The sequence below is a fragment of the Pangasianodon hypophthalmus genome, chromosome 15 (assembly GCF_027358585.1).
Source record: "Pangasianodon hypophthalmus isolate fPanHyp1 chromosome 15, fPanHyp1.pri, whole genome shotgun sequence".
NCBI lineage: Eukaryota > Metazoa > Chordata > Actinopteri > Siluriformes > Pangasiidae > Pangasianodon > Pangasianodon hypophthalmus.
In genome coordinates, this window is record NC_069724.1 from 5,169,198 (window position 1) to 5,186,807 (window position 17,610).

At 39.6% G+C, this 17,610-nt stretch overlaps 1 protein-coding gene across 1 annotated transcript in view; it reads left to right on the forward strand.

Moving 5' to 3' along the window:
• The window catches only part of pcxa (pyruvate carboxylase a), a 139,710-nt gene that overhangs the window by 71,862 nt on the left and 50,238 nt on the right, over positions 1 to 17,610 (forward strand). Inside the window, exon 10 of the mRNA XM_034311032.2 lies at positions 10,657 to 10,839. Within this exon, the coding sequence (XP_034166923.1) occupies positions 10,657 to 10,839 (183 nt within the window). The remainder of the gene's footprint in view (positions 1 to 10,656; positions 10,840 to 17,610) is intronic.

Here is a 17,610-nt window from a genome sequence, read left to right on the forward strand (position 1 = left end):
CATCATCACTTACGCTATACAAACACAGCTTGTCATGTGACTGAGAAACTTGGTAGCGCAAACTTCTGTCTTGAAGACTCTCAGTGCTGACACTGGAGACTCCTTTCATAAATGTTAAACGACAGAAAGCTTCTACACATTATCTTTTCTTGTTAAACAGCATGTTTTTTTATGAATAATTTATTATTATCCTTGGATTATGTGGAGCATCTGCTATACAAATCCCTGTGTGTGAGCTGTTACTATAGAAACGATAATATAGTAGAACGCGCACTAACCTGTCATTTATGTTACAGCTGGAACTACTGTCAAAGCTGTTCTGTTCTAGAAAATTAATGCACCTTCTGACTCAAGAATTTCATCCTGCTGTCGTATAATATCGGCCACGATTTCTATGTCCTGATGTCTTTCCCATAGATCTAAATGCAGATATCGCATTAGTCATTGTTCATATTGAATCCCAGCCAGTTGAGCAGTATGTGATTGAAGCTTCTCCCATTCGTCTCAGATAATGAACCCTCTTTCAAAGTCACTTAGATCTTTTTCCTCTTGCCATCTTCATCCAATGTTATGTCAAAATGGATATGCTTAGCATTATTACACATACCACAGAACATGGAAAGATGTTAACTGCTTAATTGTCATGCACTACACACATCTGGAATCATCTTAGTTCCTCCGCTCATTTGTCACCTGTCTGTATATGTCCAGCAGTCAAGAGCTGAAATGCATGAGGTTTAGTTAAAAACAAAAACATGTAATATACTGTATAATGACTTTAAAAAATGAGTGTCTTGCCTCCTTCTTACATCCAAAACTGTCCTTTCTTATACAGCTCAAAATTATAAGTAACAAAAAAGGCAACTGCTAATAAATCAAGTGAACTGACTTCAGAGGCTGTATTACAGAGATATCCTAACTGTAAAAATCTTGGTTAGTAAACCATGGCAACTAGAGTTTAGGACATTTAGGACAATGGCTATGACAGAATAACAATTCCTGCATAAAAGAAATGTAATAAAAAAATCTTAACTCCCGGTAGAAAAAAGAGGATTACAGAAGCATCATAATAAAAGTGTCCTTTAGGATGACCCTAATGCTGGCTTCACTTTGACTTTAGTTCGGGTTTATAGCTTTTACCAGGAGACAAAATGTGTAGCACAAACATTAGCTTGCTTACTAACATTGTCTTGAGCCTTAAGCCTTGAAATATAGCCAAAATAGTAAAAGCTGGCTGAAATTATGTGATGTAATTTCATTGACAAAATGCTTATTACAACACTTATTGTGACCTCTTTGGAGAGACCAATGCAACTCTTTTATCCTTTATGGGGGAAGCTAAATTTGTACTGTTTCAGTTGGTCTAACTTCAGTGCATACATCATCAGTTGCTAGGTAAGAATTATATCTTATACAACATGTATCTTGTACCATGGATTTGCCAACAACTACATTTTTAAAAAATTTATTAAAGAGTGACAAATTGCATATCATATTTTAACTACTGTTTATAGTTACATTTAATGTTGTGGAGTGTCTATGAAACAAGTTATTTCCTGTTATCACTTGTGCATTAGCAGCTATAAACAGTCATTCTATCACCATCCTCTTTTTTTTTTTTTTTTCTTCTCTTGAAATTAATAAGACAAAAAAAAACACATCTTGTCATATTACAAAGAAATTGGAAAGCATAAACTCCTCTGTCTTGAGGACTTGAGGACCCATAGCAGGGAAACTTACTGTTACAAAGCCCTGACACTTGAGACTCCTTCCATAAATGTTGAATAAAACATATCAATGAGTATATTTTTTCTTTGACATGACACGCTTTTTTTTTTTTTTTTATCCATTTATTATTAGCTTTAGATTATGTAGAGTGTCCACCATATAAGTCTCTGTGATCGAGTTGTTTCTGTACAAACAATATTAATATAAATCTGTGATTTGAATTACAGCGTGCCCTATTGTCTGTTCTATGCTTTTACAGAAATTCTCCTTCTGACCAATCAGAATCAAGAATTCAACCCCACTGCTGTATAAGACAATTGATTATCTACTAGTTCACAATTACTTAACTTGAAATTAGATGTTGTAAGAAGATAATATTCCAAAAATATGATTTCTTTTTGTACTATGAATTTGTGGAACATTCTATCTTCCACTTTTATGTAGCATAACCCATGAGTTGTGGTGTATTTATTTATTTATTTACATCCAATTTCAATGACTCACAAATGAAACTGCAATAGAAAAAGCTTCCTCATGCACGTTAGTTGAGACTCTAGTGAATGTTAATTAAAGTTGTGTCTGTGTCAGCCTGTCAGTAAAGCAGGGACACACACACGAGGAGAGAGAGAGAGAGAGAGAGAGAGAGAGAGAGAGAGAGAGAGAGAGAGAGAGAGAGAGAGAGAGAGAGAGAGAGAGAGAGAGAGAGAGAGAGAGAGAGAGAGAGAGAGAGAGAGAGAGAGAGAGAGAGAGAGAGAGAGAGAGAGAGAGAGAGAGAGAGAGAGAGAGAGAGAGAGACTCACTCTAGTGTCAGTTTTTTTTTTTTATTTACTTTTATTTTTTTAACCCCTGTGAGCTTGGTCATTAAACTTAGGTTAATGAACAAGATTGTAGGCTGCTAGCAGTGACATTCGGAATGAAATCCTGGACTGTAAACATTGAATAAACTCCATGACCTACCACATGCTCAGGCTTTAGAAATTAAAATATTAACAGTTACCAGAAGCTTTTAGTGATACAAACTGGCAATTTGCTGAGCTCCAACAAAAGGGAAATTATGCATCTCAACAGTGAATAGTACCATATTTTCCAGCGTGTAAGAGACCTTTTCACTGTAGAAGGTGGTGCATTTAATGGCCAAGAGTGATTATATTTACATTAGCTGAATTGTCATATTCCTTGTACATCTCTGTATATAGTATTTGTGTTTCTGTTCAATGGCATCTCTTTATGAAAGTACCTAGTCCTTCAAATTGATTTTAAATTTGTGCTTTCTATTACCGACTACAGCACTCTAGCATTGGTACAAACCAGTATTAGGCGTTCAGATTGTGAATACTTACACCTGGATTCAGATACCATTAGCACTATCACAGCAACGGGGTGAATACTTTTCTCCACTTCAATATTATAGGCTATTTTGTTTACATTCAAGACATATAATCCAAATATACACTAAGTATGTAGTAAAACCATATTTCAGAAAATTAGTTTTTGGTCAGTTCATCTGTTCTGTAGACGATGATTTTTCCAACCTTGTGCCCACTGTAGCCTCAGATCCCTGTTCTTGGCTGACAGGAGTGGGGCCTGATGTGGTCTTCTGTTTTTGTAGCTCGTTTGCATCAAGGTTCAATGTGTTGTGAATTCTGAGACGCTTTTCTGCTCACCATGGATGTAAAGAGTGGTTATTTGTTACTGTAGATTTTGTTAGCTTGAACCAGTGACATTGAACTCACTGGATTTTTTATTTATTTTTTCTTCCCCCAAAGTCACCGAGATCACGTTGTGGATGTGACCATTAACTGAAGCTCTTGACTTGTGACTGCATGATTTTATATGTTGTGCTGCTGCCACATGATTGGCTGATTAGAGTAATTGCATGAATATGCAGGTGTACTGGTGTTCCTAATAAAAGTGGCTAGTGAGTGTATGTTCAATCCATTTGTGCCTTCAGACTGTCGCTTTCAGCTAAATGCTCATAAACGAACACATTTATGAGGAGGAGTTGTCATTGCTCTTCTAAACTGAAGTTTGGACTGTGTGTAATGTGGCCTGGTGATAATTAAAATAAGTTTGACAGTTCTGCTTTCGGTGGCAATGAAGGGCTCATATTTAATTATTCTTTCTGGGGTTTTTTCTTATAAAATCCAAGTTCACAGCCTTTTAAACTTTTATATATTTATGGAATTAAATCCAGCTAATCCTCCGGCTTAAGTGAACTGAAACCCTGACAATCAGCCCAAAGCAGCAGTTCACAGCAGATTTCTTGAGTCAGCACTCAAACGGGGTGGAGGTCACGATCTTAATACACTCGAGAGGCGCTAATCAGGTTTCTAGCTTGTACTGCCGTCCTCCAGAGTACGAGTGCTGCAAAGTCGAGCGTTGGTGAGGCTGTGTGATGTATTTTTCAACACTGTGTTCATCAGGAAATACCTGCTCAGGCTTGTCTTCAGATTTATTCAAATTCACGAGTAGACAGTCAGACAAAACATGCAGCATCGTTTAGCATTTCCTAGCCTTTGTATACACAAGTTGCTCTTGGTGATCAATTTTAAGGGCTTTGTAGTTTTCAATTCCACACTGTTATGTCTGGAGGAGGAAAAGATTTTTAGTCAGAGGAGTGGAAGGCACGGACAGCAGTGCGAGTTAAGGACTGGGAGCGAGTGCTGGAGAACGATCGATGCTGTATTTAAGGCTAAGGAGAGAAAAGAGAGAAAAAAGGCCACATGGGTAGTCTGCATTTTTGAGTTGCCGCAGTGACCGTGGGAGGTTTTGGCATACAAAGATCATGGCAAGTAGCGTATGACTGTGTGACCCATGGAGTGCTGGTATGTTATGAGCAAGACCCTTCACACCTTTAATTGGTTCTTTCTCCAGATGGAGACACACAAACACTGATGAGCTGAGGCCTCCAGCATTACTCACCATCGTGTGGAAATGTCACTAGACACACACATGCACACACTCTGTGCTGTTTAGAGAGACCTGATGGCTTTCTTTTTCCCTGGCTAAAATAGATTTTTCCAGGTTTTTTTTTTTTTGTTGCTGCCCCAGGCATGCATTTCATAGTTTTTCGTCTTTGTGGTAAGAGAAAGTCTGAATAGAATACATTTGCTTAGGCATCCATTCTCCAAGATACTGGACATAACGAGCACATTCTAGGTTAATACTACAACACTAATGGGTTCTTCACATTGTCCCTCTGATGGACGCTACGATAGAGTGTTTCCCATTAATAAAACGTAGAGAACCTTTTTAGAATTTTTTTTGCCGGTGATAAAAAATTGTGCTGCTGTACAATATCATCTTCCTGTGAACATTGTGTTTTTCCGCGTCTCAGTGATGCTTCATAGGGTTGAGATTTGGGGACTGTGCAGACTGCTGAAGCAGGGAAAACTTGCTGTCATATTTCTGAAGCATTCAGTGATGGTCCACGTCCTGTGACATGGTGTATTGTCATGCTAGCAGGGTCCATCTGAGTGTGGATAAACTGTAGACACATTGTGTTGTTAGACATTCGTCAGTGGGAATCAGAAGCCTGTAAGCGTGTCAAAGACGTGGAGCAGATGTATTCCGAACTTTTTCTGCACGGGGCCCACTTCCCAGTTTTTTTTATTTTTTTATTTTTTTATTTTTTTTTTTTTTGAGAAATTGTGCCTCCCTAACCAAATAAAAACAAACTAGTCAATACTCAAACTACTGCAGCATGTACGAAGGCTATTAAAAAAAACAGGCCAAGTCATCCCATTTGCCAAAGGCTTTTATTGCCGATCACAGCCTGGGCACACACTGAATGTTATCTCCAGTAAAAATATCTGGGTTTCTGTGAATATCTGTGTTGCTGTGGTTTGCTGTAGGTTGTAACATGCTTGGTTACCAGAAGCTCAGCAGTAATCGGATCCATGCTTAAATCTTCCCATTGAAACTTCCCATTCTCCATTTCATTCACATTCACGCTCATTATCGGAGGCGTGGAAAGCAGGCTTTTTACCATCCCAGGGGCCTCTCTTTCCACTCCACGCTGCAGGTGGATTTTGTAATTGCATTGTGTCCAAGACCCAGATTTCTACCCAAGTACAAAGCGGCGGTCGATAAGGAGGGGTTAACACTGCTCCTGGAACATTGTGTCCTCCTATAGTGCACTCTCGCTGGTTGAGGAGGAGTAGCCACAGGCTACCTTAATCTCCCTCTGCACCCATGCTACACAGGGAGATGATACGGAGCGACTGATGGAGATAAGAATGTGTGATTCACATGGAGCTTGGCATGCATTCGGTTCTTCTCTGATCTTGCATCTTAAAAAAAATCTCTGAGTTCTACTGTGTAAGGCATTTATGAGATAATGATCACAGCAGAGTGCAGCCCTTGGGAAGCCATGAACGCCAGGTTGTCTTCTTTATTTATTTTTTCTAATTCCCTTTAAACAGAAAGAAAGCAAGATGGTGTTCACGGCTTTTGGAAAGCTGGTCCGAAAGCAAAAAGGGCCATGAAGTGAGTGTGAAACGCTTGTTTTGCTTGCCTCGTCCTTCTGACGAAATTTTTTGTCAGATGGTTCTTGGAGCCATCACTCACAGATGACCTTGTTGTAAAGGTGTGAGTATGGTATGAGTATCTACCTGATGGTATTCTCATCAGCGCCAGCAAGTTCACAGTACATTTTCTTTAAACCTTAAGTCTACAAGTGTTTGAAATATCAATACGTATCAAATTTGACATTAAAACTAGAGAACCTGAGCTTTCTGATGTACTTCACTGTGTGATACTTCCTTATGAAATCCCAAGCCGAGTGTACACTACATCTACAGGGGAGACGTCAAACTCAATTTCTGTCCGGTATTTTTGTGAGCTGCTGAAGGGCTATAAACTAAACTATTCACTAAGCCGAGTCGGTTGCCTGGATGTCGTGCTTATGCAGTGTGTAGCTGTAGAGCAAAGTGATTGCATAATAATGATGCATGCAATCAGAGTATACATAAATATATAGTTTATTTTTTATTCCACTGTCTTATGTCATGTTTTAAGTTAACAGTACTGTATATACATCTAGCCCAGTTTCAACTATCCCTATCTACCGTGTTTCTCTGGCACTGTTGCACATATTGTATGCATTTGAATATTTTATTACAATGCATTTAAATGTAGTATAGAGAAAGTATGTATAGAGTTTTTTTTTATTTTATTTTTTTTTTTTTGTACCTGAAGGAGTCATGGCTGTGAAGAGGGTAGAAAAAAGAAAGAGACAGACTCTCTGAAACACTGACTCTTTATATTGTGGGTGTAAACCTCATGCTTCCACATTATACTATATGATTTCTATTCCTAAAGCAATGATTAAATATTTGACAGTACCACAGAATCTGCTATGATATACATTCATTTTGATTCTTAAGGCATTGATTCAATATTTAGTGATGCCACTAAATCTGCTATGATGCAATGATTTTGATTCATCAAGCAATGAATTGAAATTTTTAGATGATACTACTGAATTTTTAATGATAAAATACAATAAGATTTTGGTTCATAAGGCAGTGGTTCGATATCTGACTATACTAATGAATCTGCTACAATACGATTTCGATTCATAAGTCAGAAGATATGCGGCCAACTTGGTGTAGGCCTACTGTTAATTAGCGAATGATGGCGCTAATACCATTTTTAAGTAGCAGAGTTGCAGGCAAGTCAACTTGCTAGCTTATTTACACATCTATTTAAAAATATGAATGATTTTTTCACAACAGTTGTCCACAAGTCAGTCCTTTATCAATAATAATCGATTTACAGTTGTAAATTGATTGTTACAATTCACTTTGATAGTCGCCTTTTAAGTCATTGCATCGATCCAAATCATCTGATCATTACACCCCGATTGTTACGGGGAAGTGCTTACCTCTGACCAGAAGATAATGACCAATGAAGTGACTGTTTCTGGAAGGAGGAGGAGGAGCTTTGGTCAATATGATAGAGTGTGGCACAGAGTAGGGGTAAGGGATGTTCAAAGCCCAATCCAATCATGTAATAATACAGTGCTACATTAAAATTTTAATCTTCCCTATGCACCAGTGCTGGCTGTGGAGCAAAGCAGCGGAATGTATTCGAGCCGTGGACTTTGAGCCATTTTGGACCTTGAGACACTTGTGATCTACAGACTGCTGTACTGTCTGCTCACTAGACTACAGCAGATTTTTTTGGGGGGGGGCTCAATGAATACTTTAACTACTTTCCACCACAATGTCTGTCTGTAAGTCAGAAGATTAATCAGTGTTTTTTGTTTCCAAAGATGACTTTAATGTCAGCGTTAATAACGTTTAAGGTGACAATGGACTTATGGACAATACGAGACCACAGTATTAAGTTCTACCTGGGAATCAGTGTTTAACCATTCCGGATAGCAAAACTCTAAGGCACTGAAATCTACACTAACAACAACGGCTACAGTTCAGGGTCACTTTAAATATACATTATCAAAATTTTGAGACAAATACATAGAACTATATTATTCTGTACTCAAATAATGTCTGGTTTTAGAGGTTCTGGCTGTTTCTATTAAGCAGTCCCTCTCAATAAATAATTAATAAATGGTATAACTCAGCAAAGAATGAGATTTTTAACACCACATTATCAAGAATGAACATATTCTCTGAGATCTATAATGTGGGAGAATTCACTTCTGAAATGCCAAATTTAAGATATTTGTAAAAGATATTTTACCTTAAAATTTTATTTTGAAACATCTATCAACCGTTACATCGCAAGTGCATTAAAATACTGATTATTAGAACATACACTTGTTTCTGTGCACACACTCATATTACAAACTCTCAAGTCTGCTAGCTGACTTCAGTTTATTCAGTTTATTAAGTAGCATGAGTAATAAAGTTAATGTTAAAGGAAATACAATAATAGTATTTGTAAGGCAGTTTTGTTTTGTGCACTTACTCTAATCAAGTCCGCTGTCATGTAAATAGGTAAGCAATTTTAGGCTCGGACTTGAGTCTTATAAGATTAACTCTGTCAGTTAAAGTGGTAGGAAGTAAGTGGACTGGTTACATAGCGAAGTAGCTGTAATCTCTTATCTAATAACAGAAGCAAAAGCACAGCTGCTCTTAAGCAAATGTAACCACTATCAGTGACTACCCATACAGTAGTTAAATCATTCTTTTGTTTTGTTCTTGTTTTATTTTCTGTTTTCTCTCCTTCTCCATTTCTCACATTTCTTCTCACCCTCCATCACTTTTTCTCTTACACATCACTGTTAGCACTCTGGCTCGATTTTCTGCCAGGGTTGAAAGAGCACAACTGCAACAGTAAATGATGACCGCACTTGGGTGATGGGTGTGTGTGTGTGTGTGTGTGTGTGTGTGGGTGGGTGGGTGAGTAACATCATCTCAGTAAAGTGCTCTCTGTTCTGTTTGATTTTTGTAAACCCCCAATCAGAAATCCCAGAAACTGGCAAGTTAATAGCACATCCTCTTTAAGTGTACAAGTGTAATCGGAAGTGCACGTACAATCTTTACTTTGTAAACTCGCAACTGCTTTAGAGCTGATTGATTCATGATCTTTGGTACAATTTCCTCATAATAGTAATAGTGATAATAATTTACACTAGATAGTACAGAACATAGTGTTGCAACAAATCGATGATCTCATACTTTGTCATTATTTCTATTTTTTGACTGTACCATTATTACATACCTGTCCTGAATTTGGTTACTATTTTTGCTGGAGTACTGAGAGTACTGGACAAGGACATACAGAAAAAGCAAAATTGGTGCATTGATTGTCAAATCCGGTTGCCTTGAATCCTCTATTGAGTAAGAAAATTGCTTTTGAAGAAGAAGAAGAAAAAAAAAGTCAAAATAGTTTGTTACTTATATATTATAGTTTGAACAATAGAACAAGTATGTTTGGGATGTAGCCTAACAGCTAGAATCACTTCTTTGCCATAATGCTCTCCTGGGTTTATGCCACTTTTTCTTTGATCACTGAACACAAACAGAAAAGATGTAACTGTTTGTTTGATCAAATGAATAAATGCACTATATGGCCAAAAGTATGCAGACGACTGACAATCACACTCATATGGGCTTGTTGAACATCTCATTCCAAAACCGTGGGCATTAATATGGATTCAGTCCCACTTGGCTGTTATAATAACCTCCACTCTTCTGGGTTTCATGGACCATGCTTTGTGCACAGGGGCATTGTCAGGCTTTGGGTTTGGGCCTCTTAGTTCCAGTGAAGAGAAATTTTTATGCTACAGCATAGAGAGACGTTCTATACAGTTGTGCGCTTACAACTTTGTGACAACATTTTGTAGAAGGCTTATTTGGCCATATAGTGTACACTGGTTCTGGTTCAAATTCTGGTTCTGTCATCTGACCTTTTGTAGAGTTTGTACTTTGTTTGAACGGAGTGTGCTGTCTGCTCAACTTTTAGTTTCTCCTCCAAAGGAATTTTGTAAAAGAATTGGTGGAAAGAGTAAATAACCCACCTTGTTCGTGTTCATGACACCTATGACTGTATTTCACGTGCGCCTTCTTAATCACTGCTGATGACGTGTTCCTGATGTGTCAGTGACCTGAGCTGGAAAATATCAGCCGAGATGCACACAAAATCTAGAAGGCATGACATGCATTTCACTGAATGCATCTACAGTCTGGGCCAGAAAGAAATCAGACCCAGCATTGCTTGTTCATAGCATTTTGTTTATTTGTGTCTTAAATGTGTTGCATTTGGTTCCATAAAATCCCATAATAACAATAAAAACAATAATAATAATTGTTATAATTATAGTCGCTAGTGTATTATAGTCATTAGTTATAGTTGTTAGTGTTTATTGCAACCTCTGAAGAACACACATGATATGGTGTAAAGGTTCTGTAAGTAACATTAATCTTACCCCTTACCTCTCTATCTGTGTCTCTGCAGGTTTTTCGCAGCGGTGAAGGGATGGGCATCCGGCTAGACAGTGCCTCTGCCTTCCAGGGCGCCGTGATCTCCCCACACTATGATTCTCTCCTGGTTAAAGTCATTGCCAGCGGTAAGGACCTTCCTGCTGCCGCTGCCAAAATGAGCCGGGCCCTTGCCGAGTTCCGCGTGCGTGGGGTCAAGGTAAGAATCCAGCACTCGGCTTTAAAGGTCAATCAGGTAACCTACATTCCCCTTGTGGGTCTGCAGCAATAAAGCAGGAAACACCTGAGTTCAGCAAGACAATTAAAGCACAATCCCTCAGCTGAGGTCAAAAGTGCTGAAGCAGCAGCTCTGTGAATGCCATGCTTGTTTAGCATAAAACATTTAAAGACGTTTGCAGTGCTAATGCCTTAGTCAGGAAATGATGCACGGCCCAAAGTTCTGAAAGTGGCAGCCTGTCTCATGAGACGCAGCAGCGAGGGGACAGAGTGACGGGACGCAGAGAGAAAGAGATGGGCAGCGAGTGATTAAAAGTGACTAGTGTAGATGTTTGCACCGAGTTCTGTTCATTAGATGTCATGCTTATGCAGCTAGCTAGGAACCTGTCTTTTCAAAAAAAAAAAAAAAAAAAAGGGATGGTCATGTCACATTATGCCGTTTCCCTGTCCTGCATTCTGAAGCAGAGCTAAAATTTCTCTGCTTTGAAGATGTGGGAGTTCAGAAGTTGAGTCTAATTATATGGAATGAGTCACACTAAGCTGTAGTCTATACACACACACACACACACACACACACACACACGTGCTCTACATTTACCAGACAGCCCAGTGATGGCTATAAACTGAATGCAGTGATTGCAGGCTACAGCTATTTCTGCTGAAGTGTTGATGAGGGGTGAGGAGATCAGAGGGCTTTTTCAGGTCATGTTTTCCCTCAATCAGCTTGAATTAAATGTGTTGTGTTTGTGTAATGGTTGTGTGAGAACAGTAAACTCTCGTAAGTAAGATGTGGGGCTTTGTGCGTCCTCTGTTTAGTGAATCTGTTTTTTGTTTTTGCCAGCTCTGGCTTAAAAATTGACTGACTGCCGCCTTTGATAAAGGTGTGTGTGTGTGTGTGTGTGTGTGTGTGTGGGTGTGGGTGTGGGTGTGGGTGTGGGTGCGTGTGAGTTGGAATGAGTAGTCGAGTGAGGGAGCGAGAGCAGCTGTGTTATGGCACAGCTGAGCGTCGAAGTGTAGACAGTAGACAGAACCTTTTAATACTCCACTTTATTATGGACCTTGAGTTTTGTCACCATATCTTATTCTTTCGGTCTAGGTCTCTCTTGATCTTTATACTCTCTGTGCATGTGTACACACACACTCACACACACGCACACGTTTCTTCCCTTGCTCAGTCAAACATCAGGTGAAAAAGTCCAGACTCTTTCCAATTTTGAGCAGGATGAGAAGTCTCTCTATTCTGACCACACACACACACACACACACACACACACAAAGTCTAGTTTCTGCCTCTTTCTTCTTTCCACTGTTTCTTTCTTAGCTCCTGTTCTGCTCACATCTCAGTGCATTGTTTATTTCCCACCACGAGTTCCGAGCCCGCTGAGCTGGGTGCTGTGTTGTAATAGGCAGTAGAGCAGTAGTATATTGAATATGGCTGCAGGTCCTTATGCAACACAGCCTGACCATATTAAATAATGACTGAGATCCGTCCCCTTAATGCACATTCTCCCCTTAAAATACACCAACACTCAAACACAATTATATAGCTTAATAATTGAGTTTATTATTGCAGCACTGAAGTATCAAACTCGGGAGCGCTACATTTAAACTCCGTATGCGATCTCGCAGAATAGGCACAACAGCTCGAACCTGCCTCGGTTACTTTTCTACTCGACTATACACCACAGAAATCTCTGATAGCATTCGCATTGAGCGCTGCAGAAGATCTGGCTGGTTTATGTCTCTTCACATAAAACCAAATGCCGAATGAAAAGCAAATCAGACCTTGAAGCCCCTCCATTGTTGCTACTGTCGTTAGTGTTTTCTGCATGGTGTTAATGAACTGTGGCAGCTATGAGAGAAATGCTGTTTGTGATCTCACGGCTTGAAGCTGTCATGGACTGATATGCAAATTATTCAAGGATGACTTGGGATCTGGCAGCTTGGAAATCGCTGAGAAGATGGCACTGTAATTCGATAGTGCAGTGCCGCTCGTGTCTACCGAAGTACTAACATTGTGCTAAAATTGTTCCCTAACATTACTAGACATATCAACTTGTAATGGCCGATTGATGCTGCTGCTGTCGCGTCTGGATGTGTATTGTCCAGTGGTATTCTTAGTTCCGATCAGAAACAGTAGTAGCCAAAATGTAAATGCTTCTTAAGATAACTAGTTAAACACAAATTAAGTAATGCACTATTCGGTATAAAAATAGTTTTTTTTTTGCAAGGGTTTTAGCAAAATTAAATGTAAGCTAACTGTACTAGCTACATACACTCAGACACCAGTGATCTCCGGTACCTTCTTCCAAGCTTTATTTTTCTTCATGAAGTCTAGATACACAATTAATTAGAGGTTGTAATTACAGCCTAAGCTGAAACCATGATTATAAGATTTTCTTCCAGTTTTACATGTCAGACAGTAAATGCAAACTAATTGCAGAAAGGAACTAAAGTTGTAATTGGGGAAGTGAAGAAACATCAGACCACTAGAATTGGTCCGAGCCACTTGTTTGGATTTGTCGCTTTATCGTGCCGTACCTAATTTGCATGGGATTGAGAAATTCTCCATTCTTGTTGAGCTGTTGCTGAAATTCCTGCTCCATGTCACGGATGTATGTAGAAAATGATGGCAAATATCACGGGTACTTACTAATCACGGGTGTTTACTCGGTTTCTTCCATTCTGTCCATTCCCTGTCTCTCCCTCTCTTTTCCTCTTGTGTGCTTCCTCTCAAAGGGTGAAATGCATCTGCCACTGCTCCAGGGTGCTTGAATTGCTCCTGTCTATTTTTTTATTAGGCATCTTTATTAGGCCAGTTTGTTTAGTACCTTGCCATCACAGGAGATTAAATTACCTGTTCAAATACCAGGGCTTACTTAAGTCCCGCACAATCCTTAGAGGTATAATGAGCAAACCGCGGCGTGTTGGCGTCACCAGCGAGGCTCTGGCGTTCAGGGAATAGGCAGGATGGTGCCCAGGTAGCTCAGAGGGAGAGGAATTAAACAAATGAGACAGATAGAGGGGAAGATGGAGAGGAAAACTAGGACAGGTTTTATTAGGAAACCATCGATTCAATACTGAGCATTTCTATCACACTGATTTTGCCCTGTGTAATGGAAGTTTTCTGCTTTTTGTGCAAAGTCACCTAGTTAGAGCAGTTATTTTTTTAAGCACATCATTAGCTAAGAGAAAATACTGTCAAGTAGGGAGTCCTCAATGCAACATCTTTTAAGTGGCTTTGGTAATGTTTGAATTGGAAAAAAAAAAAAAGTAAAAATTTTGGGTTTTAGCTGATTTTCCAAGCTGGAAAATGAAAGTGAGATCAGCCAGTAGTAGAGCCAGACCTTTTACAGTAGGGTGGCCAAGTTAGACCCAGTGACTTTATTGGGGTGGCAATCTAGGGCATGGCAAAATACTGATCTGCAGCCATAGAAAATGACGTAATGTGGCTACTCTTATCTGTGTATGGCTTGAGGAGGATCCCCATCAGACATAAGAAGCCCACAGCTAAGCAACATTTGTTTATCATCTAGCAAGCTACAAAAAAAAAAAAAAAAATCGAATCATTAGGCTTCTTCTTAAGAAGTGTGCTAGAATTACAAATTCAGTATCATTAGCTAATGTTAGCTAAAAACAAACTGACGAAATCCACTGTTATCCTCTGAATTATGAATATTGTTAACATAAAAAAAAAAAAAAAAAACCAATGTTTCCCCACCTGTTTGATTGTTGTGGTCTGTGGGGCCAGGGAGTAGCTGGCTTCTGTGTTAGCTAGCTAAACTTGTTTGTTTCTGCACGAAATTACACTCATTAACAATTGTCAATATTGGACAGTGATGAAACTAACTTGCCAGAATTGTTGTTGCTCACTGTAGCCTATCACAACTCATTCAGTTTTGCATCATGTGACATTGGTAACTGCACTGATGATGACTACTACTACTATTAGATTAGATTAACTTTAAATTTGGTCACTGAGCAGTGTCCATGTACGAAGCCAATGAGATGCAGTTAGTAAAACAGCAAGGGGGGCAGTCGTGGCCTAATGGATAGAGAGTTGGACTTGCAACCCGAATGTGAACCTGAAGGTTGTGGGTTCGAGTCACACATAAGTAGCATTAAGTGTGCAGTGCAAAAGAAACAATGAGGTAGGATTGCAGTAAAGTGCAGTTACGTGCACATGGCATGGTATCAACAGTGCCATTGAAATATAAGGAATGGAAGACAGTACAAATGGCATGACGTGTGTAAATGATTCCGGAGACATGCATTAAACTAAGTGAAGACAGTACAGTACAGTGCAGTGAACAAAGCTGCAAAGTGGAATGGAGGTGGTGAAGTTGGATCCAATGAAATGAGAGGAATCTGAGACACAACAGTACAACTGAATATAAGGTGCAATTAGGAGCATGTGCAAGATTGCAAACTGTTTAAGGTTAGTCCATGTGCAGAAGTAGGGGTGCGTGTCTGCAGTATTTGCAAGCAGTGTAAGTGTAAGATGTACTACTGCTACCGCTGCTACTATTACTACTACTACTGCTACTACTAGTACTACTAATAATAATATTCAGTGCACTTTAGCTCTAGGCTTGATCTGGGTATAAGTTTGTCTTTTTTTTTTTTTTTTTTTTCCCCCCTCATGTGTCTCTCAGTATAATCACTGCTAATTATCCATTAATTAAGTCTGCCTTTATGGTACAGCAGCTACCCTCATGGTTGCTTCTGGTTTTCTCAACTGCTCATTTACAACCTTTCTGCAGTTTTGGTTTCACAACTGTCAGTGTATGTAGACAGACTTTCACACATTTTTGACAGTGTTGACCCAAAATGTATTGCTGGGATGTTTTTCTGCAATTGCTCATATATTACATATCGTAGGACTGCCGTGCTCTGAAAATATCTCAATATATCATATAAAATGTGGCAGGTACATTTTGGGAATGTGTTATGCAGTTGTCCCCATGCTTTGAGAGAACAACATGCATGAACACACCTAGCCCTGTCCTACCTGAAGGATTTTGGTAGAGACTTTGAAGACAAGATTCACATCTAAACGATTCCAAAATGTGTGACTGACTTTCAAAAGAGACCAGAGGAGGCCGAGGAAAGGTGTTAAGATTTGGATTTTCAGCAAGCGTCTTTTGAAATTCTAAAAGCAGTCCATCCCAAAAAAGAAAGACACTGAGAGCTTTATGACTCTTCACAGCTCCCTGATGAAGAGTGATAAGCAGTTTAATAAATGCATAAATATTTCCCCTCATGTTCTTATCTTTGGTGCGGTTTTGCCTGCTTCAAAGGCTCAAGCTATGTTGGCTACACATTGCATGGTTCTGAGGGATTCCACGCCTGAGCCGCTTACTGCTGCAATATTCATCTCACGTTTCTGCTTGCTCTCTCGCTCTGATATGTGCTTGTTCTTTCTCTCCGCCTTTACCGTTTTCCAGACTTTCCTTCTGTCCAAGAGGGAAGCTGTTATTGCATGATACCAAGGTGTTGCACATCACTGTCAGGAAAGTGTGCCATGCTGTGTGCCTAGAGGCCATATTGGATTTAAATGGAAACTGTGGGCATGGAAAGAGAGATGGACTGAGAAGAGAATCTCTGTAGTAGCAGAGGTATCAGACAGTGATGGAGAAGCAGTTGAGACAGATCATCTACAAAAAAAAAAAGATGGAGGGAGGGCGGAAGAGTGAGCAGAAAAAGAGCAGAGGAAGAAAACTAACCCAATCATCCTCTGAAGTGAATATGGGAAATTGAATAAAGTAGCAGACTTAAATATGCCCTCTTATTGCCCTAGGGAGGTTTGGAATTTTTCTACTATAAGAGGAATTGGTCCCTTAGCAGTCATATCGAGGCCTTTTCCTCCGTTTCTGCTCCCTGCAGCCCTTGAGTGTCAAATACTCACTCTTAAGATAATAAATGTTATATTCCCATGGAGGTGCAAGGTTGTGCACGTCTGAATTGCTGCTGTGTTCTGGTGCCTGTTAGAAGCTTCCGGCTGAGGATGGGTGAGGGTAGCTGAACCTCTCTTCAGTTTGGCTGACCTCATTAAACAAGGATGTGCTACTGAATCGATATATCTCTTTCCTGGAAAACAGTGGGGCACAGATTTGGGGTCCGTTTGGGCTGTATTGCTGCCGTACTTCACGTACAAATGTGGGCGAGAGCTTTGACTTTCTACTTTAGCATTGATTTAGCATTGGTTCTGGGGCAGTATTGTTCTCCCGGCACCTGACCCTGTGGTCTATGCGGTCAATAGTATCTTCTGTCAGCTGGAAGCTTTTATCAGTATTTTGATATGAGCCTTCGTAAAGACTTATGCGTCCCTCTGACTAAGAGATCTCAACTGTCCTGTTTCTTTTTCCTGCTTGAAAGGAAAAAGAGGCCGTGGGACCTGATAACATCATTGTATTGCAAACACCTGTCCTAGTGGGAGGAGGCTGACCCAACTAACCTCAGAGATAACAGGGGAGGTATGGGGGGAAAAAAAAAAAGTAAAAAGAACAAGTAAAGGTTAGTGGGTAATTCTGATCTGGCTGGGGAAGGCTTACAATATGAACGTGATTTGCTTCTTAAATCTCTCTTGTATTCCTCTCCTGTACACTCCACCTCCTCTCTTTTCCCACTCAGCTTAAATTGGAGGCAGAATGGGTACATCATGACCCTTCTGCCTGAGAGATGTCTAAACACATCCGTTCAGCCTGTCTTCCTTCAATATGACTGAGACACAGGAAGACAAACGTAAAGGAGG